At 40.8% G+C, this 27,227-nt stretch overlaps 1 protein-coding gene across 3 annotated transcripts in view; it reads left to right on the top strand.

Annotated features, from left to right (window-relative positions):
- Nucleotides 1-27,227, top strand: part of PTPRG (protein tyrosine phosphatase receptor type G) — a 416,558-nt gene that overhangs the window by 91,775 nt on the left and 297,556 nt on the right. For all 3 annotated transcript variants that reach the window (XM_075053584.1, XM_075053587.1, XM_075053585.1), the window contains exon 2: nt 2,801-2,905. In XM_075053584.1, coding sequence (XP_074909685.1) covers nt 2,801-2,905 — 105 coding nt within the window. The remainder of the gene's footprint in view (nt 1-2,800; nt 2,906-27,227) is intronic.

Genomic DNA, 27,227 nt, shown 5'->3' with positions numbered 1-27,227 from the left:
TGCCTAACAGTGATGTAGGATTTTATTTAGAACAGGATGTTCCAATTTGTTTCTTTTTTCAGTCCTACAGAAGATATTTAGCGATATAACCAGCAAGTTCCTTCCCACAGTTTTCTTGACAAATACTTGAGCTCCCCTCTTGGTTAGTAACATCCGTTTTGGTGGAAATAAATCTGCGTACAGCATGGCTTTTCACCATTTATAAGTATAGATTAATGTACAAATCCATTAAGTGACTATGCAGAAAACTAAAACTGTGTATTTTCACAAGAATGTCAGGTTTTTAATTGCATAAATAAGATCCTGACTAAAGCAAATGTTCAATTTCACATTAAAGTTAGGCATTCATAAAGGCTTGGATTTGCATAATTTAATTTTCTGCACAGAGGATACTGAAAATCAATGGTATGATTCATAGCCATACCATGGTTGCCATGTGGCTTTTTGACGGTACCAGCTAGGAGTACAAAGGGTTTTACAACTTCAGATGTTTTGCACTGACTCGGAGCCTTTTTACCTTCAACAAATATAGATTATTTAGACATAGTTTCTTTCTTCCGATGGTAAGGCACAAAGAAGGGCTTACTAAGCAGATACCTGCAGGAGTACCTTACTCCTTGGAGGAGGCAGGGTGAAATCTTCCTTCTGCCTGCAAGAATCAATTTTTCTAGGTGACAAAACCCCCACAACTGTTTGCCTCCTCTATGTAGGGGATGCTTGTAAAAAAACTGCTGTTGCCTTTCATTTTGTAATAAGGAGGGGCTTCAGCTGTATTTCTCAGCACATGTGCTAAGTGAATAATCGGGCCATTTTTTTCTGATAATCTTTCCGGCCATCCATCTAGGTTATTTCTATGTTCTCTTCTTTGGGATTTTCATGGTTTCTGATCTTTGCTCAGTTTTTTTGGTTGTTTTGTTTGGGGTTTTTTTTTTTCGGTTTTGGCTTCCCCCCCCGCCAAGAGGGTTTGGGTCTCCACATCCCTTACCTGTTCTTTCCTGTTGAAATGACTGCCTGTTGCCTCCCAACCAGGTAGACCTATTAGGGTAAATCAGAAGAGGAAAACAAGGTATGTGATACAGTGTTGCCTACAAATCCTGGTAGCATGGTGTGTTCCAGGGTTTCTAGTTCACAGCCTGGAGTGAAATAGCATTTAGAAATTTGCCAAGAAATCTTCAAAACTCATTCAAATTGGAGGCTCATAATAAATTGCACAATTAGTACCTTTGCTCACACAAGAAAAAATTTGGTAGGGCCAAACCTGTAATGCCTTTCCTGAGATAGCATGACTTTTCCTACCCCTTCAGGATTCCAAAATCTACAGAAATCCATGGTCCACGTTGCAGAGTGAAGGTTGTCTGTAGAGCTGTTTAGCATACCTGGATAGCTCTTGGGCGTAGCATGCTCTCTACTACTGTGGTACAAAGGGGGTGTCACCCAGAAGCTTTTCTAAAGGGAAAGGAAGCCAAATTCTGACTTACTGGTGCTTAATGTTCAATAAAGTCCTGTTACAAGCTTTGTTTTGGCCCAGCTGTAACTGGCCTGGGAATAGAAGGGAATGCAGCGCTTGGTGACTGCATACGGGCAGCAGTGCTTTACGTGGTTTGATGAAGTTTTAATTTGAATTGCTCAGCTGGTTTCTTACTGATCAAATAAGTGGTTTGCATTCAGTTGGACTTAAAATTCCATGGAGCCAGTTGGTGCATGCTTGGTCTTTATGTTCTCTGTCTGTGGATCTAAGGGGTCTTTGTGTGCATTTATTATAGAACAAAAGTTTTTGGCTGTGGTGCTCTGAGAAGGGTAGTTGACTTATCACTGACATTTGTGAATTCACACACCTCCAGTTTGGTTCGGTCAGATACATAGAAACAATAAGCAAAATTTGCACATAAAAACCCTAAGCAACCCATGTCCTCATGGAAGCTATGCATTCCTTTACAAGAAAAAAAAAATGCTGTTTGAGGTATAAAAGAAAAATTCTGAGATGCAATGTAGGATGCATTCTGTTCTGTTTTGGTTGATGAATTTAATTCCTTCTAGCTCGTGAAGTTTTACAAAGATTTTTTTCATTACTGGCCTCTCCCTTTCATGTCGTAAGGCATTGGTATTACATGCTGAGTATTTTGTCTGACATACGCAACCTTCCTCTGGCTAGAAGGCAGTGCTACATGTCTGCCTTGCTTGAGTGAATCATACGAGGTGATGTTACTCGAGTCTTGCTTGTGTTGAGACTGTTATCCAGTGCGCTGTGGGCTCAGGTCTGCAGGCTGTACATGGAAGAGATTAATTCGGTCCTGAGTGAAACTGTTCTACATGGGATTTTCAGATGTGGTTTGAAATAGGTGCAATTGTGATAACCAGGATAACACTGGACTGGCATGTTCCACATGCTTGCATCTGTATTCTTTTAAGGATCTTGATAATTTTTATGTTGAATTATAATTAGTGGTTTTGTAGTCACTAGCAAAGTAAGCTGTCTTTTGGGTCTAGACAGAGAATGTTTGGTCATATGTCATGGCTCATACTTGTTTACTTGTGTATATCAGAATTTCCTTATGGAAATTACTGGAGTTATGCAGGCATGTGCCAGATCAGAATAATGTCATCAGTGAGTCCTGGCTTCTGTGAATCATCTTTTGGATGGTGGGTTTTCACGGGTGAAGAACATGCTTGTTAAATTTTATTTTTTTTTTAAGCGATGCCAAGTTTGTAGTCTCTGCTCAACAATGATTTAAGCTTCACAGTGTAAACTCCAGGGAGTAAACACCACTATCCTAATGATTCTTGCTTCTTCTCTTCCCAGCTCTGACTGAAGGTTATGTTGGCTCTCTGCATGAAAACAGACATGGTAGTTCTGTGCAGATACGGAGGCGAAAGGCTTCGGGGGATCCTTACTGGGCATACTCGGGTGAGTTGACAACTTTGGAGGACTGGAACATGAAATACCTCCAACATCAAATTGTTTACTTGCTTTTTGTTACTACTATGCTCAGAAATAGTTTAAATTAGTTTTACAATGTATTCTCTTCTGCTGACTTCCTTGCAAACTCCCTCTGCACACATCCTCTCCTTTCTTGCATTCCTGCCATTTACCTGCAGGATTTGCCTTATTACTCTGCTCCTTCTCTCAGTATTCTTTTAGTTTCTTCACACACCCTTAAAAAGGCATACTTCCACAAACATTTCTTTACTCTCCCTGTTCAAGCCCAAGCTCGCCATTTGCTTACCCTGTCAAGCCTTCTAGGAATACTGTAAGCATCCATGTATACATCCAGATAAAAAAAAACAAACCTAGAAATTTTACAATTATTTCTTTCTGTGCATGCGGTGGTATATAATGACGACAAATGAGACCTGTCAGTGCAGCTTCACACCAGGTTGTGTGATGCTGGGAAGGTAGGATATTGGGAGGATATTTTATTTTGTCCCACTGCACTTATAAGTCTTACAGAAAACCTGATGTGTCTGCACAGTTCTGAAATGCCACAAATCAAAATATACTTCAGAATGATGTCTTTGACATATGGTTTGATGGTTGGTTCAGCTCTAGAAAATTCCAGATCTGTATTTGAATTTGTTTAAAAACCCAACAACTTGAAATCATGTTAATAGCTATTGTTGACTCTATGGAAAAATGTCTAATATCTAAAAAGTTTTATAATGAACTTGTGCGTGCGTTTTTGGAAGATCTGAGATGCATTTCAAACATTTGGTGCTCGTCCAAGAGGAATGTTGTGCAGGCCTAGTTTTAGCTAAAGAAAAAATACTACTTTCTAAGAAGTCTGAATACTGATACCAGATAAACAGGCAAATGTTAATTCTTTGACTGCCAACTCCTCTCTTTTATACAGACCATAAATTTCATTGGAAATGAATGATTATAGGTAAGCTTAGAGTTTTTTCCATTAATACACAAACCACCACATGTCAGAAGTTTTCTCTGTTAGATCTCAAAATACAAGCTATCTCATTTGCAAATGAGGTCACGCAAGTTAAATAAATCTAAACATTTTAGTAAAGTAGGACAAATGATCACTCTTCTTTGAACTTTGAGATTATCAGATGGACAAATATTGCCACAAGATATACTTCCATATTGCAGCTTAAAATAACTTTTTTAGTTTTTAACCCCCCCAAACTTATGAGGAGTAGAAATAAGCAAATAAAGGAAAAAATTGTATGTTGGAATGAATGGCCTGTTCCTATCTGTTGTCTTGTGTAAAATATTGGAAGTTAAGTGCCACTTGGCAGGTTTATTTTGTTTCTGTTACTGAAAAATACATTTGGAATATTCATTGCAGATGGTTAAATGAAAATGTCTTTTAAAAAGTAAAACACTAGTGGAATTATTCTGTTGTCATATGTGTCAAAACTCTTTGCTTGAGTTACTGGACTTTTTTTTTTTTTTTTTAACCTGTCCTTGTTTAAAAAAAAAAGGGGGGGCATGAGGAGAAAGGACATCACCTGCCACCCCCCAAAAAACCCACCCCAAAACCCAACCAAACCCAAACCCAGAAAATCCCCAAACAAACCAAGCAACAAAAAATCACAAACCCACCACACACCAGTTTATGCATAGACAGTTTTCCTAATTCTATTTTTGTGATGGTGGTGTTCTTCCTTTATGAGTAATATCACTTGTTCACCCCTCCAAAAAAGCTTTTACCACCCACGAATCCTTTTAGATTTATGTCAAAATAAAATGTATAGTCCTGATGTGTAATTATACCTTACCTTTTGGGGCCTTGCATCCTTTTGTCTGTTGATAAATCTCCTGCTTTTATGAGGAAAATAGCCAGTCTGTTTTCAGAGAACAGATAGTGACTTCTCAGCTGTCAATCACATGCCATTCTACCTGATTAGTGCTATCTAATTAGAACCTTTTTGTCACTATTGCTGATAAAAGGAGTAAATTAGGAGATGGAAAAGGTGGGAATGATATATTTACCAGCACTTGTCAAGAAACCAGAAGAGAGGATATAATATCGTTTTCTCAGGATGCTTTGTCAGGCTACTGTTTGAACAGTGACTTGAAATGCCATTCCAGGAGTATGTGGTTTGGGACTAAGTGTTCCAGCTGCAAAAATGTGGGTCTTCGCCAAAGGTTTAGTGGCACAAAATACAGGTGTGAGCAAACAACCGAGGTACTGCGTCCCCTGGCTGGATGGGTTGCGCATATACTGCATCTGAGCAAGCCCATCCTGGACGTGGCTGGAGATCTGGTGTCCTCCTGAGCCACGTTGCGGTCTCTGCCTGCAAGGAGGAGTGGCTCTGTCCTGCCGAACCAGCCCCACATGGAGTGCCTGGGAGCAGGAGGGGCTGGGCCGCGGGCTAAATGCAAATGCCGAGTTGCAGGCAACAGTTTGGGTTGTGTCCGAGAGGGGAAAATGCAAAAGCATGTAGAGACTTGGGAGACATGGGTATTTCTAAAGGAATTTTCCAGGGTTGATGCTACGTCCTGCAGGAGTCCCAGTATTGCCAGCATCTCCGTGGGCAAGGGAGGAAGTTAAGATGAGCAATTAGGTGGCGAAAGTTAGCAACTGGGTGTTTCTACAGGCTGCTGCTTTGTCATGGCTTTTTATATGTAGGAGTTTCTCTCCCTTTCCTCCCCTCATTCGGTTCCTTCCAGCTCCGTGCAGGATTTTCAGGCAGTTCAGCCTCTCTTATCTGATGTCTTTTGTCCATATTTGCTCACCGAGGGGACCGGAGGTAATGAAAATGCCTAGCTTCTGTGTTTAGGTTGAAGATGGGAATAAATGGTGGATGGCAGAGCCCAGATGCCAGGCAGATGTTTGTTTCTAGCTGAGCACAGTGAGGAGGATGATCATGTTACCTGTTTCTTTCTCCATGCTTCCTCATTCCCCAGAATATTTCCCAGGAACCCTGAGCAGGGCTTGGCTAAGCAGTTTATGTACTGACAACATTTGTCCTGCTGCTAGGGTTTTGGACATGACTAGGAAGTTTACATCAAATGAGCCTACAGAGGGTGGAAACTTTACTCTGCAGTAAGCAATTAGCCTGTGTCAGTGGTTTCCAAGCTCTTTTACAGACATTATCCGGTAGGCTGCTTCCCTTCCCTATCCTCAGATGGTTAGGCCAGCTCCCCTACGGTTAGTTGTACAACATCTGCTTGGCCAGCCCCAGCAATTATGGGCAGGGAAGAAAGTTATGCTAGACTGTGCGCTGGTGAATCTGAAGTTTATTCTAAGGGAATTTGCCAACTAGAGCAAATAAGGTGAGGACAACTTCTGCCAGCCATCAGTGGACAGCCAGCTGTTGAACCCCAATATTGACCAGAGCACCCATGTCTCTGCTGGGGCTACGTTAGGCTTTGTGTTGATTTCAGTTGAGCTGTACTGATTTATAGCAGCAGAGGCCTCTCTACATTTATGGCTGTGCCTGCCTGCTTGCAGAGCTTTTGTATTTTTGGGCTTAATAAAGCCAGCTGTGGTTTTCCTCCCTGGGGGTAGAAAAAGGGCACAGCCGTTTTGTAGAAAGCCCTCAAGTCTTTATCTTCTACAGGATACATTTGTCCTATACTGTGCTTTTAGAGTAATTCCTTTGTACCCTGTAGCAAACCCTTCTGCTGCTCCATGCTCTTGTGGAGGGTGAACTGTCCAGGAGCTGGTTTAAACTCTGGAGATCTGAAATTTTCCTGGTTTTATGAGTGATCTATAGCATTACCATGCCCTGCCTGGTAATATTGCTCCTCTCAGGCACAAGAGTTTAGAGATGATAAACTTGAATTATTGATCAGGAGTCAAACAGCCCTCGGGTCTGTAACATTTGTGTAAGGCACCTACGCACCTAAATGTCCCTGCGACAGGACCCTCTGAACTTCCATGCCCTGTGCTCGTACTGCATGTGCCCTGGACAAAGCCACGGAGCCTGTACCACAGAGCTCTTGCTTCACTGATTGTAAAGGAAAGGATTTTTAAGCCTTATGAAATAAGCCTGTTGTCTACAGGCACAATTTGGACTATAACATTTATTCCAGTTCAGAAATAAAACTTGCAAAAATAAAGACTGGATAATTAAATGAAGAAGGCCCATTTTAAATGGGTTCTGTCAACAAGACAGAAGGAAACACAATCAGCCTTTCAGAAGAAACTTCGTTAAGTCTATGCTAGCAGCTCTTTAAACCAAATTCAGAAGTGAGCAAACACTGAAAACAGAAGACTAACTTATCTTTAAATAGGAACTGCAAAACTGAACAGAGACTGTGATCTCCTAGATGTTCTTTTTAGGATTTTTCAGGAAGCTCAAACTACATTTCTAGGGAGATTTCTCTGTGCGTGTGTATTTGTGTATGTTTTGGCAAAGTATTTATTCCATGATCGTGTCTTACGGTTTGCCAAAGACTTCCTAAACTGCGACTGGCCACATTATTTGCAGTGTAACAGGAATGTGGAATAGGCGCAGCACAGTCAAGGCAAGAAGTAGGTGTGGATCCTGAGTGTATGTGCTTCAGTGCAGCCTTTTCTTTCCATAATAATCTTTTCTCTTAGGCTAACGACTGAATGGACAAGTTTGAAATGATTTTCAGCACATCCTTATAATTGCCACAGAACTCAGGATGTTAATAATACCCATAATAGTGACAGATAGTAGTTCAGGTGCCTTGTCATCAGTGTGGAAATATTTTGGTAAATATATAAGCTGCTTTTAAAAAAAAACAAAACAAAACTTGAAAAGAAATCCTACAGAAATATGTAACTGAAATGTCTACCAGATCCAGGGCTTTTTGACTGGCCCTCCCTTGTATAATGTATCCTACTTCACAAAGCATAATATTCCAGACATGTAGAGATGCCTCTCGGTGTCAAGTGTTGCATCTGCCGGTGCTGAGAACACTTTGTTGGTGACCTGAGCAGACCCTGTTTTGCCCTCCAGTAGCCCAAGAAATGGGTAGTGAGAGGGTAAGGACTTTAGGAGGAGATTATGGTACAAGATGCTGATGCAGATGCTTATATCTGAAGTGACAGTAGCTCTGAAGGGCCCATACCTACCCATATCTGTTTTTCTGAAAAGCTACTATGTAAAGTTAATGTGACAATCATTGCATGAGACTGTGGAAAACCAGCAGTGGCTCTGGGGAAATATTGCTCCTTACTCTGTTAACTCAAATCGGGGAAAATCCTCTTGGAGTCTTCAGATGTGATGTCTAATTATTCCCAGTATTAAGAGGTGTGATCAGTGGGTGTGGAATGGGAGGCTGCGCTGTCCTGGGGCAGGATGTGGTAGGTGACGGTGCTTTTGTCACTGGAGTTTCCCAGTTGAGCCGTGGTGCTGGCACTGGCAGGGCTGGTGTTCCCAGCTCTTTTGATGGCTGTTCTGCTGATCAGCCGTAGTGTTGCAAGCTGACTAATTCAAGGAATACTCTCTTTTAAGTAATCAAAACCATTTGGGCATCTCAGAGAACAAAAAAGCAAACACTGGCCAAGGATGTATATGTGTTCTTTTTACTTGTTTATTTAGCTGTGGCTTTGTAAAGAGAACCCTCTGTAGAAAATGCATACAGTTGTTTTTTCTCTTTAATCTTATGGTGTATTCAAGGCACCCCTTTTTTCTTTGTACCTTTGATATCTCATTTTCTGTGTGAAATTATTAGCACTACTTATTTTGTTCTTTATGCATGCCCTTACTGATGTTTTTTCTGCCTAAAACGTTGGATCCTTTCTCTCTGTGCTTCTGTGCAACTACCATGAACATTAGTAGAAGTTAATAGGAGAAAAATAGGCTTCACAAGAGTAGGGATGACCCTGTGAGTGGGGAAGAGTGTCCATTAAGAATAGGAACCGTGGCCGTGCTGTCATGCTAGTGGACACTATCAGTGTGTGAATGCTTTGTCCTACAACACTTAGGCAGTTATTGCTGTCCTTTAAGATGCTATTATTTAAAATATAACTAGTGGTGAATATAAGAATTGAGTGTTCTTCTCAAAAGCAATTGCTGGCATTAAAACAGGAAAGATCAGTAAAGGTTATTTCCTGAAAGAATAGCAAATGGTGTTAACTGTCATGAAATGTAACTTGGTGATGTCCTTTGTAAATGTGTGAATTTTTCTCTCTTTGCTTAGATTGTTCTCATTAAATAAGCTGCTAATGTGAATTGGACAGGAAATAATCAGCACATAGTAAGGAAAGCATCAAGACTTATTGAACTGAGAGGTAACTAATGGCCTATTTGCCATGGTCAGTATTTCACTCTTTCTGTCCCTCAGAATAATAAATCTTGATATTGACCAAAACTCTGGCATACCTCATGCACAGTTATCGTTCCACTGTAATCACCTCTGTTAAATGCAGGTTGGTCAAAATGAGCAGGTTCTGGTGCTCTCCCTTCCTCACCCTTTTAAGCAGACTTTCTTAAGGGGAACTAAGCTGAGAGAACTAGGAAAAATATTCCTATTAATATCTGATCTGATCAGTAAACTAAGCTTTGAATATTTTAATCTGCATTCATCAGAGGTGAATGGTAGTCTTCACTGAACCCTGCTGAAACCAGCTGTGATGCATTCGTTTCTATGTGCAATCTTATTAGAGTAACAGTTGTTCCAGAAATCAATGCTACGCTTTTTCATAAGAGAAACATGGAAAACCATAGCTTGAGAGTTTGCTGTTACAGTCTAAGCATGACCCCTGATTTTTAATGTGCACAGCTAAAGCAAGTGGTGTACTGCTTTGTGTTTTCTCAAATAAAAGGGAAATACCATCTGTATATTTTGATTGTTTGTATTCTGACGGTACTGGGTCATGAGTCTTCATGTCCATGAGCTAGGCACTGTACAAATGTGCACTAGACACGTACTTGTCTGCAGAATCTGTATCAAAATGTGTGCTTACTGGGAGGAGAATGCTTTTTATCTTGCTTTAGCTATTCTGCATTGTGAAGTAACAAATAAAAAATAGTATCTTTTCTTTTTATGAGGAAGAAGAAATAAGTTTTCGAGTTCCTATCCCTGAGAACAGGATATATCTTCCTAACCATAAGCTAGTGTGAATAAGGAATTCACAATCACATGTTTGTGTTGAGTATTTAACATTAGCAGTCCTCTAAGGAGAGCCAGAATTGCCAGAAGCAGTCCAAGTAGTCTGTATCATTTTACTAAGCCATTTTGCTGGGGAACACAGCTCTGATTGAGAGTCTTGTCATTTACTTTGTTTGTCTATTGGCAAGTTTCTAAATAATCTGCTAAGAAAACCTCAGATAGTAATTTAGTTTCTACTTAGACACAGACACGATTTCCTTATTGAATACCATTAATACTGTTTACTTCTTGCCACCTTTTCTTGTGTGCCACGCTTACAGTTTATTCCAAGTACTGTCATAGTCAATCCTGGTATCCAGTCTATAATGAAATGGTTGACTGAATTTTTAAGCGTTGGACACGGTTATGGTGAAGTTGCCTTTCTTCTTTTTTTTGGCAAGGTTCTTTCTGGAAGTTGATTGTTTTTCATGACTTAAATACATTAAAGCAAAGCTCTGATTTTTGAATGCACTGAATTTTTTTTTTACTCTTTTTGAGTAGATAGACCGTTGGCAGATGAACAGCTTTCAGAAGCTTAAATATAAGAGGTGCAAAGAACCAGACATTCCCTCAACTTTCATTCTTTCATGAAGCTTTTCCCCACCACAGCACAAACATATAAAATAACTACAAAAAACATAAAATAACTACAACAGATGCTAGATGAAATCTTCAGAGCTTCAGATACAGTTGTTCCAATACTACATCAACAGTATTTTTACTCTGGACTGCTGCAAGCACAGCTCTGGCTATCTATGTTGAAATGAGGAAGCACAAAGAGCTGCTTTTGCTGGGGAGGGGGGACCTCTCACTTCTTTAAACGTACTGTGCTTTTTGTTGCATTTTCTTTCAGCGTGAACACTGGGACATTTGTAGAAAACCTCTGGAATGACAACAACCAGTGCACTGTTTCATAAAACTGAAAGTGTGCTGAAGTGCAGCAAGAAGTTGTCAATTTAGCTGATTTCTAGGCATTGAAATAGGCAACAGTATACAATATTTCAAGCTCTTTAGACATAAAAATATGTGGAACACCTATATTTTAAACATACAAAAGAAAGATGGAGTATTTGGGTAGCAGCTGTGATACAAGCTCAGCAAATGGACTGGAGAATACACAGAAGGTTGGAGTCTGTGGCCTTGAGGTTCTTGAACGATTGCAGTAATACATTGAACTTCCAGTCTTGATTTCATATGTAACTGAATGCATATAGGAGAAAAACAATGGGGAAAAAAGTATGTGAACAGCAAGGATACTGCAGTGAGAAACAAAGCAAGCAGGGAAGCTCTGAATAGCCTTGTAGTGTGGAGTTTAAAAAAAAAAAAAAAAAAAGTAGCTTGGCACAAACATTATTGCAATAGTCCAAGCATGAAATAATCAAGGAATTAATCAGAATTCTAGTCGCAGGATATAAGTGGAGTCTTTGTATGAAAGGGCTGAGCAAGGCCAGTCCTGCAGTAGATGTAGAATTATTTCTATTATTTTTGCGATGTCAGATGGCTGCTTTGTGTCATTCCAGTTGCTCTTCAGAAGATAATCTTCTTTTCAGTATCTCTGCCCCAGGAATTGCCCCATCTCTCCCCTTTCCCAGAAGGTGTCTCCATCTTGCAGAACACGGCATCAAAGACTTGCAGATTTTAATCAGTACGATCCTTGAAAAAGCAGCCCCTGCCTGCAAGAGGAATGCATCTGCCCCGCTGGGTTCCTTTGCAAAGGGAAGGGTGAGCAGAAGCAGTGCCGTGGTGGGCTGCTGGCAGGGCATTGCCGCCCAGCGCCTCCCCAGCTGCCGGTGGGGCAGTGTCTGCCGTAGAGGTGCTATGGGTTGTTTCTGTGTTGAATGTCATATGCCTATTACAGAAAGGTAGAATTAAAGAGTCTCTCATCTATGTACGTTCTGAGGTGTCCTTTGGTACTGCAGTGTGAGTGTTTAGCCGTTGAGGGTGTCCTAATTCTTGTAATATCTCTGAGGTAGATGTGTTTACATGGTGGGAATTGAAGGACAGGGCAGTTTAAGTAACTTCTTTGATATATCCCATACGGCATACAGCAGAGTTGGAAATTCAGCCCGAGCCTCAGTGCTGTGCACGGTTCCTTAGGCCACATATCCAGCCTTATCAAATGCTAATTGAAGAGATCTTGGTTGCCTTGGAGACTGCCTCTTCTTGGGGGAGACCATGTCGGTAGCACAGGTGTTGTGAACCTCCCGAGCTCACAGGAGGCCTTCCTGGAGGTGATCCAGTTATGGAGTTTAATTCTTCCTTCAGCAGCAGACTGAACTTCTCCCTGTGCTGGCTGCTTTGTTGAAGCTCTCGGTCGGTTTGGTGCTCTTGGTTTTTCCTGTGGGGTTGGGACAATGTTGGGCCTGAGTAAGAAGGCATTCTTTGCCTATTCAATGCACTGAACATTTGGCTCTAAAGTACAGAGTTTTTTATTAAAGACTGCGTGTGCCCAAAGAGTTGGATGGGCACACTTTTAACCATCAAATTAAATAAATATGAAATCCTGCAATGGAGTGCGGAGCTGTGCATATAAATTACATCTTTAAACAGCACTTGAATGATTTTCTGGAAATGTTTTTAACTCTCCTCTGAACTCTTAAGGGTCATCTCTGTATCATTCCTATCTGAGGGAGGCTACTGGCACTGGAATGATTTGTTGAAGAGGTATGTTGCTCTGTGGTATAAAGGTAATGTCAAGCCTTACTGAGAGAACCTGAGTATCCAGCTTCTGGTTTTGTAGAGCTGGGAAAGCAAGTGGGTTTAATTCAATTGAACCCTGAATGAATGTTTCCTGAGTATGTGTTCCCACCCACTCCCATCTCTTAACGCTGCCCAGTTGTGAGGTGAGTGGGACTGTTGATAATGTTTTTGGGACAGTTAGTGAGATGACTGATTTAATTTGTGAAGAATTAGAAGCCCTATGTCCCTGTTGCAGACACATGAGGATTGCAACTTGAGCTGACATAGTAAAGACTGGTGGGCGTTGCTGACTCACGGAGCCCTTTACGGTTGAACCCTCAGTAGGGTGAGATGCCTTTGAGACATGCTTTAAAAATACTTAAGTGGACTGCCTTGACCAGCAAGCAACTCTTCCACTGAAGGAGTCTTTGCTGCCATGAGTATTAGGCCTTCGTCTTTCTCCATCTCACAGAAAATCCTGCCTATTGTCTTCCAAACAGTACTGCTGAGTTTAACCTAAGCCAGTCTGTTCTACCTGTGGCTGAAGTAAACTCTTTCTCCCCTACATTTTTCTTTGAATGCAGTCTTCATGCATGTTTGCTCCACACTGCTATAGGATTACAGCCTTGCAGGCATGTATGCAGATCTACTTCTATCTTAGCATAGCTGCTATAAGGTAAGGTATATGTTGTGACCACAGCTGTAAAGACCAGGAGGGCACAGAGAGTCTGGGTGCCATGTCTCAGATTACCCAAGTGTGGCTGAGCAGAGGGCTGAACTGAGGTCTCCGAAGCTGGCCTGTACTCTCTTTTTTTTTTTAAATTTTGCTGTAATTAGAGCATTCAGGCCAACATCTAAGTTGTCCAGCTGCCAGAGAGCTCAGGAGGAGCTGTTTCACGTGGGGTTCTTCATTTCCGACTCACTTCTGAGACTTACTCAACTGTCTTGGTGTATAAATTTCCTCAGAAACGAACAGAAGAGGAAACCTCCCTGCAATTGAATGCCAGAAGGTGATGAGTACTGGCATGTGGACTGTAGTTTCTGTTGCTTTTCCTATGTGGTGTAGTGAAACAACTGTCTCTTGTCTCCTTCCCAACTCGCCTGTAATATACTCACAGCTAGAGCTGAGGTGATGAAGGTCCCTTAAATGCTTTTGTACCGTGCTGGATCAAGACCTCACAGGACTCCTTTACTGTATTTTACATCATCTGGTCCTTGGGCACTGGGGTCAATCCCAGGTGCTAAGCTCCTGTATGAACAAACCGGTAAGTGGACACACTCAGAATGAAGAATTGAATGTTATGTGATTTCCTTTGTATTTGTGTGAATATATTTCTCAAGTACAAAAATAAGATTTACCCTGAGGTAACGACGGCAGTGAAGTCACGGAGAGTTTAGATCACGTTCAGTTATACATGCTGTCTTCTGCTCCCGAGGTGTGGTGGTGTGTCTCAGGCTGCTGGGCTCAGGCTGCTGCTGAAGCCTTCTGGGCCCTTGGGGTATGAAAAGCCATTTTACATGCCAGATGCTAGTCTGCTCCTAACCGGAGGTGACATGAACTTTTCAGATAGATTCCACCTTGGAAGCTTCTGTGGCACTTCAGATCATGTTTTTAATTTATATTTCTGTCGCTGGAGACTTGAAATTGAGACACTTATCTGCATGATATGGTATTATCATATGCTGATCTCTGAGGAAGGGGATTTGCTATGTGAAGATAAGTTTGCAGAGAGAATTGGATGTGACTTTTGTAAAGAAGGATTCGGTGTATGTAGTTCGGTTACTGTTTATATTGCACAAGAGCTCCCCAGATGTCTGCAGGACTTAATTGCTCTCAGTGCAAACACAGAAAAGTTACCTCTACCTTAAATTTGTACAAGCCATCTGAGAGATGGCTTGGTGTTAAATGCATGAATAGCTGAAGCAGGGTGTAATGAGGTGAGGACTATGAGCTGCAGAAGGTTCTAAGAGTTCCCCCTCTCTCTGCTGTTAAAAAAACCAGAACTGTGTAGCTCTATGAGCAACTAAGTGCTTCATATTCCTGTGAAGAGTCTCCAATGCCTAAGAAGCTTTGAGCTTCTTTCATGGCCTTCAGTAGTGCTCCCTGCCACTGTTGTGTGTTGACGCTTACACTTCACAAAACCGGTGGCTGTGCTGTATCATCTGTAAGATCACCCACTTAACTCAGACTTGGTCAGTTAGCCAGCATGTTCAAAAGTGGTGGTGGAGGGAAGGGGAATTCGTAGACCAGATGCAATAGAAGGCCCAAGTGCATAAGCCTGTTTCCTTAGGAAACCAGGCTAATCCATTTTGGGCCCCTGTTCAAAATTGCAAGTTCTCATGAGTAGCTTGTCAGACTACATGCCAGTTAAGTCCCGCTTCTGCGAGGAAGTCCCTGCAATTCCAGCAGATGGGTTCTTAAGACTGGAGAACGTCTGGGTAGGTCAAGTGATCAAAATATTAGTCACAATTCTGTGTCCTGTTGTGCTAAATGAAGTATAACTGTTCAGGGGAAACAGTCCAAGTCCTTGCAACCTTTCTGTTTGAGGCCAGCCGTGGTCTTGATCATATGTGCCAGTGAAGGAGGTCTGCACAGAAGCCCATGGAAGAGTGCATGGTAGACAACCATCTGTTTGGCATTAACAGAAGATCTTTAAATTAGGGAAGGTGGTTGTGGTGTGGTGCCTGGACAGGTGATTCAACATTGCATCTTATGATTTCTGTGTGAATTGGAGTGCAGAGTATGGTAAACATTTTCAGCTTTTTTCCCCAAAGTACTATTGGAAACTGTACTAAAAAGTAACTGCTGGGAAAGTAGTTTTGCTGAGTTGTGCTATTTTTGAAAATGCATAATACTCCATAGGCTTTTAAGTGATACTGGGCATATTTAACATTCTTTGATGTTAATTTCCTGGCATATGGACATCTCAACTTATTAAAATAAATAAGTACTTTCAAATTTAATGAAATGATGGAGGAAATGGCCTTTTTTCACATTCACGTCCGCTTCGCTGGATAATTTAATGTTTTAAAATGTAAGTTCATATTAAAGTTTAAAATTCAAGTATTGGTTTTTGAAATTCTGTAATAAAAAGGTTTTGCTGTAGGAGAGATGTATGAATTAGTGAGCATGATAACACGATTAACAAAGTCTAGCTGGTGATTTCTTCTGTACAAAATGCTAGCTGTAAATCCTCCCACTAGGACCTACAGCGATGGTCTGGTGGTAGTATCTTCTGGTACTAGTAACTGTTCCTTTCCTGGGGCATTACTCTGTAGCTTGTCAGCCTTGCCAATTGCTTGTATCCCAGAGTGAAGGGTACATCTGTGGAGAAGGTCTCCTACATTGTTCACCTTTTTTTTTCCCCGCATTACTGTCTTTCGGAGCTTACACTATAAGCTCCTTGGGGCAGAGACAGTCATTTGTTTGTGTTGGCTAGCAACAAGATCTTTATATCTTCTTTTTTACTAGATTTGTATGTTTGCTTCCAAGGTCTTTGCATCTAGTGGGAAGGATTTATTTATAGCCTTAGGTGTTACTGTGTTATTAGTAAGTATAGAAAATGCACTTTGGTCCTCTCTTCTGTGCTGAGGGAGCGTAAGAATTCCCTGGAGGATAAGTAATGCTCAATTTAATTGACTGTATATAAATATTTGAGTCCTAAATATTTAATAGAAATCATTGTGTTTGAATGTAGGGATGTGCAGATGATGGAAGTTTGCTCTGTGTCTTGCATTTCTTGAGAGACTGCTTATGTGCTGTGTTGAAGCCAAGGATGGCTTTATTTCATTTCAAGGCAGACTAGAAACTGAAGAACTTATTTTCAGGGAGAAAAATGGCAAGGGACCTGAATGAAAAACCTACTCAGCTGAAGCAGAGGTGACAAAGTTCACTGTGATTATATTGATTTTAAATTACTGTGTAGAGCGGGGACTAGCCTATGTCTAGTCCTGCTCACGATGAGAAGAAGAAAGGAAGAAGGCATGAATACACCCCTCTCTTCTGCTTCCAAATATTTTGTTACCAGTATGATAACCGAGAGCAATCTCATCCTCCTGATGTTCCTGATGTGCAAAGGCAAGGGCGTTCTGGCATCCTCAGTGGAGCTGAAAGGGGATAAGAGGCACAGTGAGACTGAAATGTGGGTTGGTTTTTTTTTTCCCTCAGCAGCCTTCCCCCGTGCACTGGCTGCCTGAACCGGAGAAGCATGCAGTGCCCTGTTCAGTGTGTAACAGATGCCTCCAGTCTGTGTGTGCCCCCAGCTCTACGAGAGATGACATTAATAGGAAACAGAGCATGTCTGAGTTTGATGCATTTTTGGTGAAAAGTACTACAACTGCCTATACCACAAATTATAACTAAGCTAGAGTTAATAGCAATTAACAGCACCAATATTCATTTACTAGAAGTTTTACAGAAAAGTCATTACTGTTTAACTTTATGTAGTTTGCATTTGTTTCACTGTCAATGAGAAAATTATTCAGTCAATAAGAGTTAATGTTTTATTTTAGACCAGTCTTATCTATTTTAGTATCTAGTGTGCCTTTTGGGAACAAGAACTAAGAGCAAATAAAGCTAATTGTGATAGAAATTTGATACGTTATTGTAATGAAACTCTTAGTTGCCACATAACTGAAAAAGCGCAGAAAAATGTCTTGTACCTGCACTAAATCCAGCAAAGTTGTGACGGGAGATGTTGTGTCTCCTTGTTTGGTGTGATGGAGAGAATGCCTGAGGCACTTGGGTAGGGAAGATGACTATTTCTGTTTCTTCCCCATGGTTTTTCAGCAATCTGACATAGTGTGCATGCCTGGGCCTATGCCAGGCAGAGATGCAGCCTCCAAGTGAGACTTTATTACTACAGTCCTAGATTATTAATTCTGTACCAAATTGTATGGGCCTGATTAACCCAGAACACAGCAATAATGCTGGTTTAAAGATCTTTAGTGCATCCATTACTTCCGTTTCCAGTGTGGTGCTTCACAAGGAAAATATTTGTTTCTTACCATCAAATCTTCAGGTACCGTCTGGGCTATAAAAATCACACTGAGTGCACAGTGGCTTGTGCATTTGTTATGTTTAACTTTGACTTCATTGAGGGAATGTCTAAGATACCCTTACTTGTGGTAGCACTTGTGTAAGGCCAGAGATCATTGGCTCACCCCCCATTGTAAGGGGGAAAAGAAAGCCATTATCTGTCGTGAGCCATCCAGAAGACTGAGAAAGCTGAGACTAGAATTGAAATCAGGGTTTGTAGATGTGCTTCATCCCTCTAAAGACGCAGGCTACTTCTGTATGTGGTAGTGCACTTGTCTGCTCCACCCAGGGCAGCAGGTACTTTGTGTATTTTCTCATCAGCGAGGCTCTAGCTAGCTGGAGCAGGAACTGTTACTCTCGCAGCACAGTATTTATTGAAGCTGCAGAGCAGGCAGGAGGATGCTATCTGCCTGTTAGTGTTGGATCTGTGGAATTGGGAAGAGTTCGGTGGTTCTGCAGGCAGGCCAGGACTGCTTTTGCATTTGCAACTCTTAGCTTTTTTTTGTAAGATGTTGCAATAGCTTTGGAGTGTGTTTTGTTTTTGATTTTAAGCTCCAAAATACTTTGTAGCTCCCTTGTAGAAGTGCAGGTTAGAATAATCTATCCCTATTTTGAAAATCACTGACCTTTTAATACCTTTATCTAAAAGCATTTTTTGGGCACTGTTTGGCTCTTCGAAACCCTGTTTGTTAAATCACTCTTGAGGTTTTGCATAGTTCAGGTCTTCAAAAAAATAAAAATAACCCCCCCAACTTTCCTATTGTCCCTGCAGAAGCCTTGTACCCTTATCAATATCCTCAGGCTTGTCTGTGGAAAGCAAATACACCCCTTCATGCCAATGGCTCTATACGGGCACGGTCTTGTATTGTTTCTGTAGGATCATGGCTTCTGTGACCCCTTGCAGTGGAGTGTTTGCATGAATAAATCAATAGGATTATGTGCTGCTGGCTGAACTTACCCATACTGGGAGAGCAGTGTTGGTGTGAAGCAGGGAGCACCCATTCAGACACTTCCACTTGTGGAAAGAAGCATTTTTGCCAAGTCTGGAAGAAGAAAAAACGGGAGTGGGAATCCTTTCTCCGAACAACATGTGCCATCCAAGCGTCACCTGCGTAGCCCATCAGAAGGCCCCTGTCCTAATCGGAGGTTTCGTGTCCGGCGGAGAGGCGGGTCAGACTTTTCTGGGCCTCCTGGGCCTTGTTGATGTATTTTGAGATGAGGGTGCTTGGCAGAATCGGCTGAGGTGACCTCTGTTTCCCAGCACATCACGGTTCGGCTTTCTGCTTCTTTTCAGCCTAGGTCAGGCTTCAGCTAGAGGTGATAGGCTTGGGTCTCATTATCTGTTCTCATCAATCCTCAATTTCCTTGCCTCCACACATTTTTCGTCCTTGAATATCTGTAACAAGGCAGAGATCTCCAGCCAGTTACACTGTTCAGTCTTTCCTGCAAACACTTTTTTGAATAATTGTGCCCTTTCTCCCCAAGACTCGCTTTCGCAAAAGGATATATTGCTGACTCTTTAGACACTACATCCCATTATCTTGATGCAAAGACATTGTCTCCCTAAATGAACGGAAAATTATTTTTAATCAATGAAACTATAAATGCCATTCCTGTATGGTTTTAAACCTAAAGTACTGGAAACAATCTGACAGTGTCCTGCCAGCCAGTGCCTCTGAAGTCTTTCTCAAGCGAGCTACGTTCCTGAAGGCTGACAGGGAAAGCTCACTTCTTAAAACAAAATTAGTTCCAAAAAGTCAGGTTTTGGCTCCCTGGAAGCCTATATTTTTTGCAGCCACCTGTCCTGACTGCTTCCTGGTGTGATTTAAACCTGTGCAGTCTGCCAATGTATGCTGATAGAGATTGTTTTACGGTAGGCTGGGCTGTGGGACCGTGTCAAGATGTGCTCGAGGAGTAGTTCATTCCCTCTGCTATGTGGAGGTGGGCAAAAACCCAAGACCCTGAGTCAAAACTCCGCGTGGTTCGTATGAAACTGTTAGACTGTAGACTTAAATGGCACATAGATTGAATTGTCAGAAACTGGGTCCAACTTCACTTATAAAAAGGACAGATAAAGGAAGAAGCATCTCCCACAGGCAACTTCTATGAGCAGAATTTTATTACATACAGACCTCCAGGACAATCAGACAAGGATTTTGATTTATGAGATAATGGTTACCTTTAAAATACTGAAGGAGGATTCAGGAGAAGGTTACTGTTAGATTAATTAGTGTTGATAGAACTGACACAGGTATAATGTAACTTTGCCACGGCGGATGGAAGGCACCAGATAGACAGCCGGTGAAAGGATGTTTGTTTAGTTTTGTGCTCACCTTATCTCGTTTCTTGTTGTACAGGTGACTCATGAACAAACCTGTATGAATGTGAAATGTGTTTTCTGTGTTTAATGCTCTGGTAAAGAACTAAATATTGAAGTTTTTATATAGGAAATGCATTATAAATTAATTTAAATGAAGTTCCTTCTTTGGTAATCAGTTTCTCTCCTAATATTCAGTGATCCCTGTTGTTTTTTTTACTGAATATGGATATTGAAGCAAAGCAAATTGATGGAAGAGGAATATGTATTCCACAGCACTAAAATAGATTGAGAGTTTTGTCTTCAATGGCTTAAGAAGGTGCTTTCAAGACCTTACAGTTTGAATAAATTCTGCAGACTTAAAGATTTTTTGCTTGTTTAATCCAAAATGATACCAGTATCTCCTACAGAAATTGATAATACAGAGAAAGTGTAGGACTTCATTTTCAGGGAGATGAATTTGGATGAATAAATGCTACTGGAAGGGAGAATTTAGGGGAAATCTTAATAGAAATCTCCAATTAGTTGAATGGCTGGTTATCTGTGACAAGACATAATATTTACTAGACACTGGAAGCTGCATGAGTACTTGCAAAGAAAAAGGTAAAATAAGATTAAAGTTTGTGTACTGTGTGTTGTAAAATGTGGGCAATCTTTGCAAGGCTTTATGGCTTAAATAAGTTTTTGAGAAAATATTGGAAGAAAGGTATTAGTGGAGCATAATATTATGAAAATGATAACGTTTGGGTACCTTGTTAAAAATCTTTGTCCAACAGCCATTTTATTACACTTGGCTCTAATTTGATAAGCAAGGCCGGCAGAAATGGAATCTTATTATTTTTAGTAAAGGCAGCTCTATGAAAATAAGGAGGAAGAAAATCTATCCCTTTCAGTGCATAAATAAAAACAACTTGAAACAAACTGAAAGCTACATGGTAACCAGTATGAAGTGTGACCCCTAAGCTTCTTTCATCAGATACTTAAAGTCGGGGGGGGGGGGGGGGAATCCCACAGGAAATAATTTTATAAAAATTACAAATTCTATTCTTAGTCCCAGAGATGGCTTGAATCTTGTGTTGATTAGTCATAGGTGTGAGGATCAGGTGAAGTGGCACTAGCTCATTTGTAATTGCAGAGGGAATTTTATAATGTAAAATGGCCTAAAATGTAAAAGAAAAAAACAAGATAGCTCTTGAAACCGAGTGCTATATGTGAAATATGGTTCTTTATCCATCACTGCTAGTTTTTCAGGTAATCTGCAAAACATCTGTCAGTCCTCAAGCAGTAACATTTCCTCCTGCTCATATTGTAGTGCAAGGTTAATTTGGGGTTTCATCACGTCTTCTGAAGCCAGTTAGTATCAGAGAGAAGCATATACCTGGGTGTAGCAGGTACCCCTGCTTTTGCATCTTGGGTTTTGTTTTTCAAGAGGAGGTGGAGACCTGTGGTGACTTATATTCTACAGTCTTGATGATAATATTTTCACCTGATGAAAATAGAGGACATCCAGACTTTTGAAGTACTCTGAGATGGCTGGGAACTGAAGCAGCAAAGGAGTGTTTAACACAAGTAAATGAAATGCTGTAAGGCTAGAGGCATGAGGTAAAGGGCCACTGGAACAAAACTGGGGGATGGAAGTAAACCAGAGCTGCATCTTCTTTTACTGTATTTGACTTGTTTCACTACTGAATTGTGCATGTCCCTATTTCACATAGCAGTTGGGAAGTGTCCTGGGGGGTGGTCCTGCAAAGGCCTCACGTGCATGCTGTCTTTATCAGTGCATCTGCTGTACAACCCCAGAGAGGGAGGGGAAAGGGATGAGATTTTTTTTTTCCTTTTTTCTTCCTTGTCTGAAAGAGTCAGAGGAAAATAAGAGGCTGTTGACTTGGTGGCCAATGACTAATCATAACCTGGTGCTCCCACAAGAGCTGAACAGGGGATTAGCATTCCCTATGCTCCCCCTGCTACTCCTGCCCTCAATCTGAATTTTTTTCAAACCCTATTTGAGATGAAAATGCAACAGTCTGGCATGAATGAACACTGATATAGATCTGTCTAAGCTCCTTTCTCACTTCAAACTCAGTGATAGTTAAGACAGGATTATAAAGAAGGAAGAAAATTCAGCTCAGAAGTCTTGAAATCAAAGCAGTTCAGTAAAACTAAGGTATTCTCAAACCTTTGTGCCAATTAACACTGGGCTGTGACAGCAGAGTCTTTCACCCCATAAAAATTCTAACTTGTGCTTATTCGGGTGGGTGGATTTAAGTAGGGGGAACCTATAAGACTTCCTTTTGATTAGCTTTCCCCAGGCATTACGTCAGATCAAGCAATGCTTGACAGTTGGATTTTTATCACTTCAAAGAAGAAAATATTTAGCATGATACAGAGATTAGATGCCCGTGCTGATGCTGTTAACTGTGCTGAGGACACCTTTTTTTTCCAGCCAAATACGTGTCTCAGGAGGTGTTTCTTGCTACAGAACAGAAGTGTTTAAATTTGAAAAAATTTCTACAGATTTTGGTTCACATCCTACTTACATGGAATAAATTTGTGAGCTCAAATTTTGCAGTCACTTAAGCAATCATGAAATTTAATTTCTACCAATAATTCTGTAAAACTATTAATGTGAATGCGTATATGTTTTTAATAATGTCAGGGCACTGGCATCTAACTGTGCATGAAATAAATAAGAATACTGTTGTAATCCTCTTCAAGCTTGTTTAAAAATTATTGATTCAACCCTACTAACATCATTACCAATACAGTAGATGTTTTTACAGTGGAGCTTTCCCATTTTAAAATTCAATTAAACACGGCATGATGTAATTAATTTTTTTATTGTATTCCTTCCAGGGAGAGAAATAATTGGCTGCTTTTACAAAATGTAGTTGCTTTAAAGAAAAAAACAAAATCAAATTACAATATTTTCCAACTACCTAGGATCCTCTGAGAGTAATGATGCTACAATATACAGGCTTCACTCCATGCACAGCTGAAATTTGGTCAGCCAACTCCACAGTGAAATGAAACAACCGTCTAACAACACTTAAGAACAGCACAAAACAGATCAGTATGTGAAGTGAAGAGTGTTAAACTTCTCTAAAAGTTTTAGGGGGACAGAATGTCATTACTGAAATTGAAATTGTCAGGCTCCTGGGATTAATATCCCTGTACTTAGAAAAATTGCTGTAATGTCAATGACCACAAGTAGTCACGACCTCGGTTCTATTTGGAGAGCTTTTAAAGGTCTCCTACTGACCTTAAAAACCCAATTTCCAACATTTTAGATAAGCCCATTATTGCAAGGATAGGAACACAGAAGGATCCATACTGGAGCAGTGATTAGGTGCCTTAGTTCAAGGATACATCCGCAGCCGTGGTCAGTGGTTTGTGCTTGTGCATTTTTTATTAAATAAAAGTAATGCTACCTGATTACAGGCTTCAAATTGCCTCTGTATGCCGCTACTTTGTGCAGCGTTAAGGCTGCCAGTGCAGTCAGAGTTTGCAGAGAGAAGGAGCTGTTGCCATGGGGATTTTGAAAGCTGTCGTTGTTTCACCGTTTGCTAGCAATTGTGGAGAAACGTGACTCACTGGAACAAATTCTTCCTGGGGTGTAACTCTGCTTGGCCATGCTGAGATGCCTAGCAGATGTGGAGACCGGGATAGCTGAAGAGGTGGACAAGAAGGGGGAGGCTTGCTTTTCCCCTGCCCAAATCACTAACAGAGTTCGCAAGTAACTGGGCTGATTTGGAAATTCAGGACTACTAGGGTTCCCAGGGCTTGTGCTTCTCCAGCAGTCTCCAGGAGGAGGTTTTCAAAGGAGTTCTCTATTCCTCTGGAAAATGGTTGTGAAAATGAAAAACTCTTTTGTAAAGGTCAGTTTGAGCTGCGTGCTGAATTGACATTTATGCCTTTCAGAAGTTTCTCTGAGTTGTTGCTTTGTTATGCATGGTGGAGAAACTTACTTACAGGGCACTAAGTAATTCTGTTTTATTGTTTTGTTTATGTGTCTTTTTTTTTTGGTTATAGCACCTGTTTGATACCTCTCTGGGCAATACTGTTATAGCCAGCTGCTCTTGTGGTTCAAACCCAGATTTTCCTGGCAAAACTCTCCTTCAGTCTGACACTTCACAAGCTTTTCCCAAGCCAGAGATGAATGAATACTCTTGGAAAGTCTGCTAAGATTCTTTAGCCTGCTATTTTCTGTGCTGTCTAAGAATTTAATCCAATAACCATTTCTGGCGGCTGTGTCAGGCTTTTGGATCAGACCCAAAGCATGCCAAAAAAAAAAAAAAAAAGTTTAGATGTTTATGAGAAACATCCTTCCTTGGCAGCAGAATATTGCAGATAAGTTTGGGTCTATCCCCCTAATTTCTTGTGTGCCCCTGTGCTGAGAAGAGGTAGAAAGGGAATACTACTTTTTTTATCCTTGCCTGTCACCTCTAATCTCCTAAGAAAGTAATGGTTTGACTTGATATTGTTCCTTCCTCCATGTTCCCACTTCTTTCCTTTCCCAATTTGCTCACTGGCATTGAATGCATAATGTAGTGACGCATGGAGGCGATTCCCCAGTTATTTTTATTTAAACCCTGAAAACCTCTTACAAATCTTTATGAACCTATGTCATCAGACTGCAAATGGACATCATCACAAGGCTGTTTGCTAGCTGGCTCTCGTCCCATTTTGTGTGACTTTGTGGCCTGATGGAAGTTTTGGGCTTGCTGTCAACACATCCTACATCTGAATACAGAAACCAAAAGAAATCTGAATCTGTGTTTCCTCATTCTGCTGCCTCTTTCTTGATTTACAGAGTATTTTGGGGCAATGAAATAAAGCAGGTGAAGAGCCTTATCTTCCAATAATCTGTGAGAAAAGGTAGAGCTCTGCTTGTGGAAACATCTGCTCGGATATCCACCTTCAGACCACACGCATGTTGGAGAAGAAATCAGTGCCCGATCTGCTAATTTTATTCATGTACTTCTTACTTGCCCATTTACTTTCCCCCAAGCGAAGGATGACTTCTTCATTGAGGGCTGTTTTTCCTCAGTTATCAGAGCACAAAATAAAGCAGCTGTTTATACCAATTTCTTTCGTACTGTAAGGATCATTTAGTATGCAGGAGACCAAAAACTTCACATGCACCACAAGAAATCATGTAAGTCTAATGATGCCATTTAACAGACAGTGTTTTTCTTGGCATAAATTAAGACCCTTTAGAAAAAGGTTATAAAAATTGGAAGAAGCTGTGTTGTCTGAGGAAGATGCTGAAAAAGAGAGGAGTGGATTGAGGAAGACAGTTTTGTAGTTTTAAGAGCTGATAAATCTTCAGCTGAGCAAGAAATTTATGTTGCCGTACACTGAAGTTCAAGAATAGCTATTGTTTTCTGAGCTGAGATGAAGTTCCTGTGCTTATGGAAGGGCATTAAGTAGAAGAGTTTATTTTTTAGCCTAGATTCCTGTAATTCTAGGGCATTGACTTTTGACACTTGAGAGAAGATGTTGCAGAGGAGACAGTGTCTCAATTAAAAGAGCTTTTCAGAAAGCAGTTAGGAAGAATTCATATTTCTAATATAGACATGCAAAATATATGCTAAACAGGTTGATTAAAATGGCCACCCACCTAAACCTGACAACTAGAGCTCTGTTGTGCCCAGAGCCTGAATTCTTAAAGGGAAATCCCTCTCTTGAGTTTATGTACTCTATATTTATAATTAAAGTAGACTGACATTTCCATTGGTTTTGGTTCTCTTTTTCACTGGGCTGTCTAGGATTTCATAATGTTTCCCACTGCTATTGTATATGGTACCTTCCTTCCAAGGCAATCCTGAAAATCTTTTTTTCTTCTGCTGTTATTCAGAACAAAGTTAGACTGATTGACTGATTTGTTTTTAATAGTAACATCCCAGAATCCCATTGCCTATCTTTCTTCTATCAATTAGCTCTCTGTTAACCAGGGGGTGCTACTACTTTCAGTATGTCTTCAGAACTTGTAAAAAGATAATTGTTAACCTAGATGCCAATAGGACTTTAGTGAAGACTTGTTTAGAGCTCAAAGGTTTCAGCAGTAATCGATTTGATAAAATAATGGCTTCTGTTCCCATGTGGATATATTTGTCTTTTCAGACACTGTTTGTTGAATGGAGGGAAATGGTCATCGGATCTATGGCCCTTAGTAGAAGGCTGCTGAAAGCAGTTGTGGCTTGTTCCCTGTAACTTGCACCTTTGAGTCCTTTTGCTTCTGGAAGTGAAACAGAAGCAAAAATTTTGTGTGATTCTGTCAGTACTGTTCTGATGCTTGTCAGAGGGTTTTATGCCACACCTTCCTATCCAAGCCCTTGCATTTTGCATACTTTTTTTTTTTTAGTAGGCTTTCAGTGTTTAAACTTCTGATGGATGTAGGTGCTGGCTGGTTTAAGCATGTTTAAAAACCTGGCAAAAAATCTCTCTAATTGATATCTAAATGTTCATGCAAATCTCCTGCATAGCCTTTTAGGGATGTCTGCACACTGCCGTGGCAGCCTGCTGTTATTAAACAGTTAGCTTCAGTGGCCTGCACAGGTAGGAGGGCTTGAGAAGCCAAGGGGATGTGTAGCTGTATTTAAGTGGTACGTTGGCAGATCCCCCTGTATTAAGTGGTGATGCTGCTGCTCCTTTTTAACTCTTACGTTGCTGACGACTGAGTTGAATGCTTCCCTGCCACTTGTTTGCAAGCAGTTGGTGGTGTTCTGAGGGAGCTCTTACAATGGTTTGGCTTTTTCTTTTTAAATTCACGCATTGTAGTTCAGAAAGATAAAATAGCTGCTTCTAGCTAAATGCCAGAAGAGTGTATTGGTTTCTGTAGGAAATAACTCCTTTGCCAAAATTTTAATTTTTCCTAGGGGAAAAGTGAGTATGTTGAGACACATTACCAGGTTGGGAGGAAGAAGGCTTTTCTCAGCTCCCTGATCCTCCCTCTGTCTGCCAGTAACGTGCTGGGAAAAAGTTTCATTTAACCTTTTCCCTTTGCCCTCTTTTTAATCTAGTTTGTTCTTCGGTTTGGGACTCACTCCTGAGCACAGGGCACATCCGTGCATTAGAGATTTTTCAGTGAGGAGTAGGGAATGGTAACTGAGCCCAGATTTCTGCCTTTGGCAGAACAACTGAGCTTTCTTTTCTGATCCACAATC

This window comes from Buteo buteo, chromosome 21, assembly GCF_964188355.1.
Source record: "Buteo buteo chromosome 21, bButBut1.hap1.1, whole genome shotgun sequence".
NCBI lineage: Eukaryota > Metazoa > Chordata > Aves > Accipitriformes > Accipitridae > Buteo > Buteo buteo.
The sequence above is the reverse complement of the archived record's forward strand: the minus strand, read 5'-3'. Positions and strand labels throughout refer to the sequence as shown.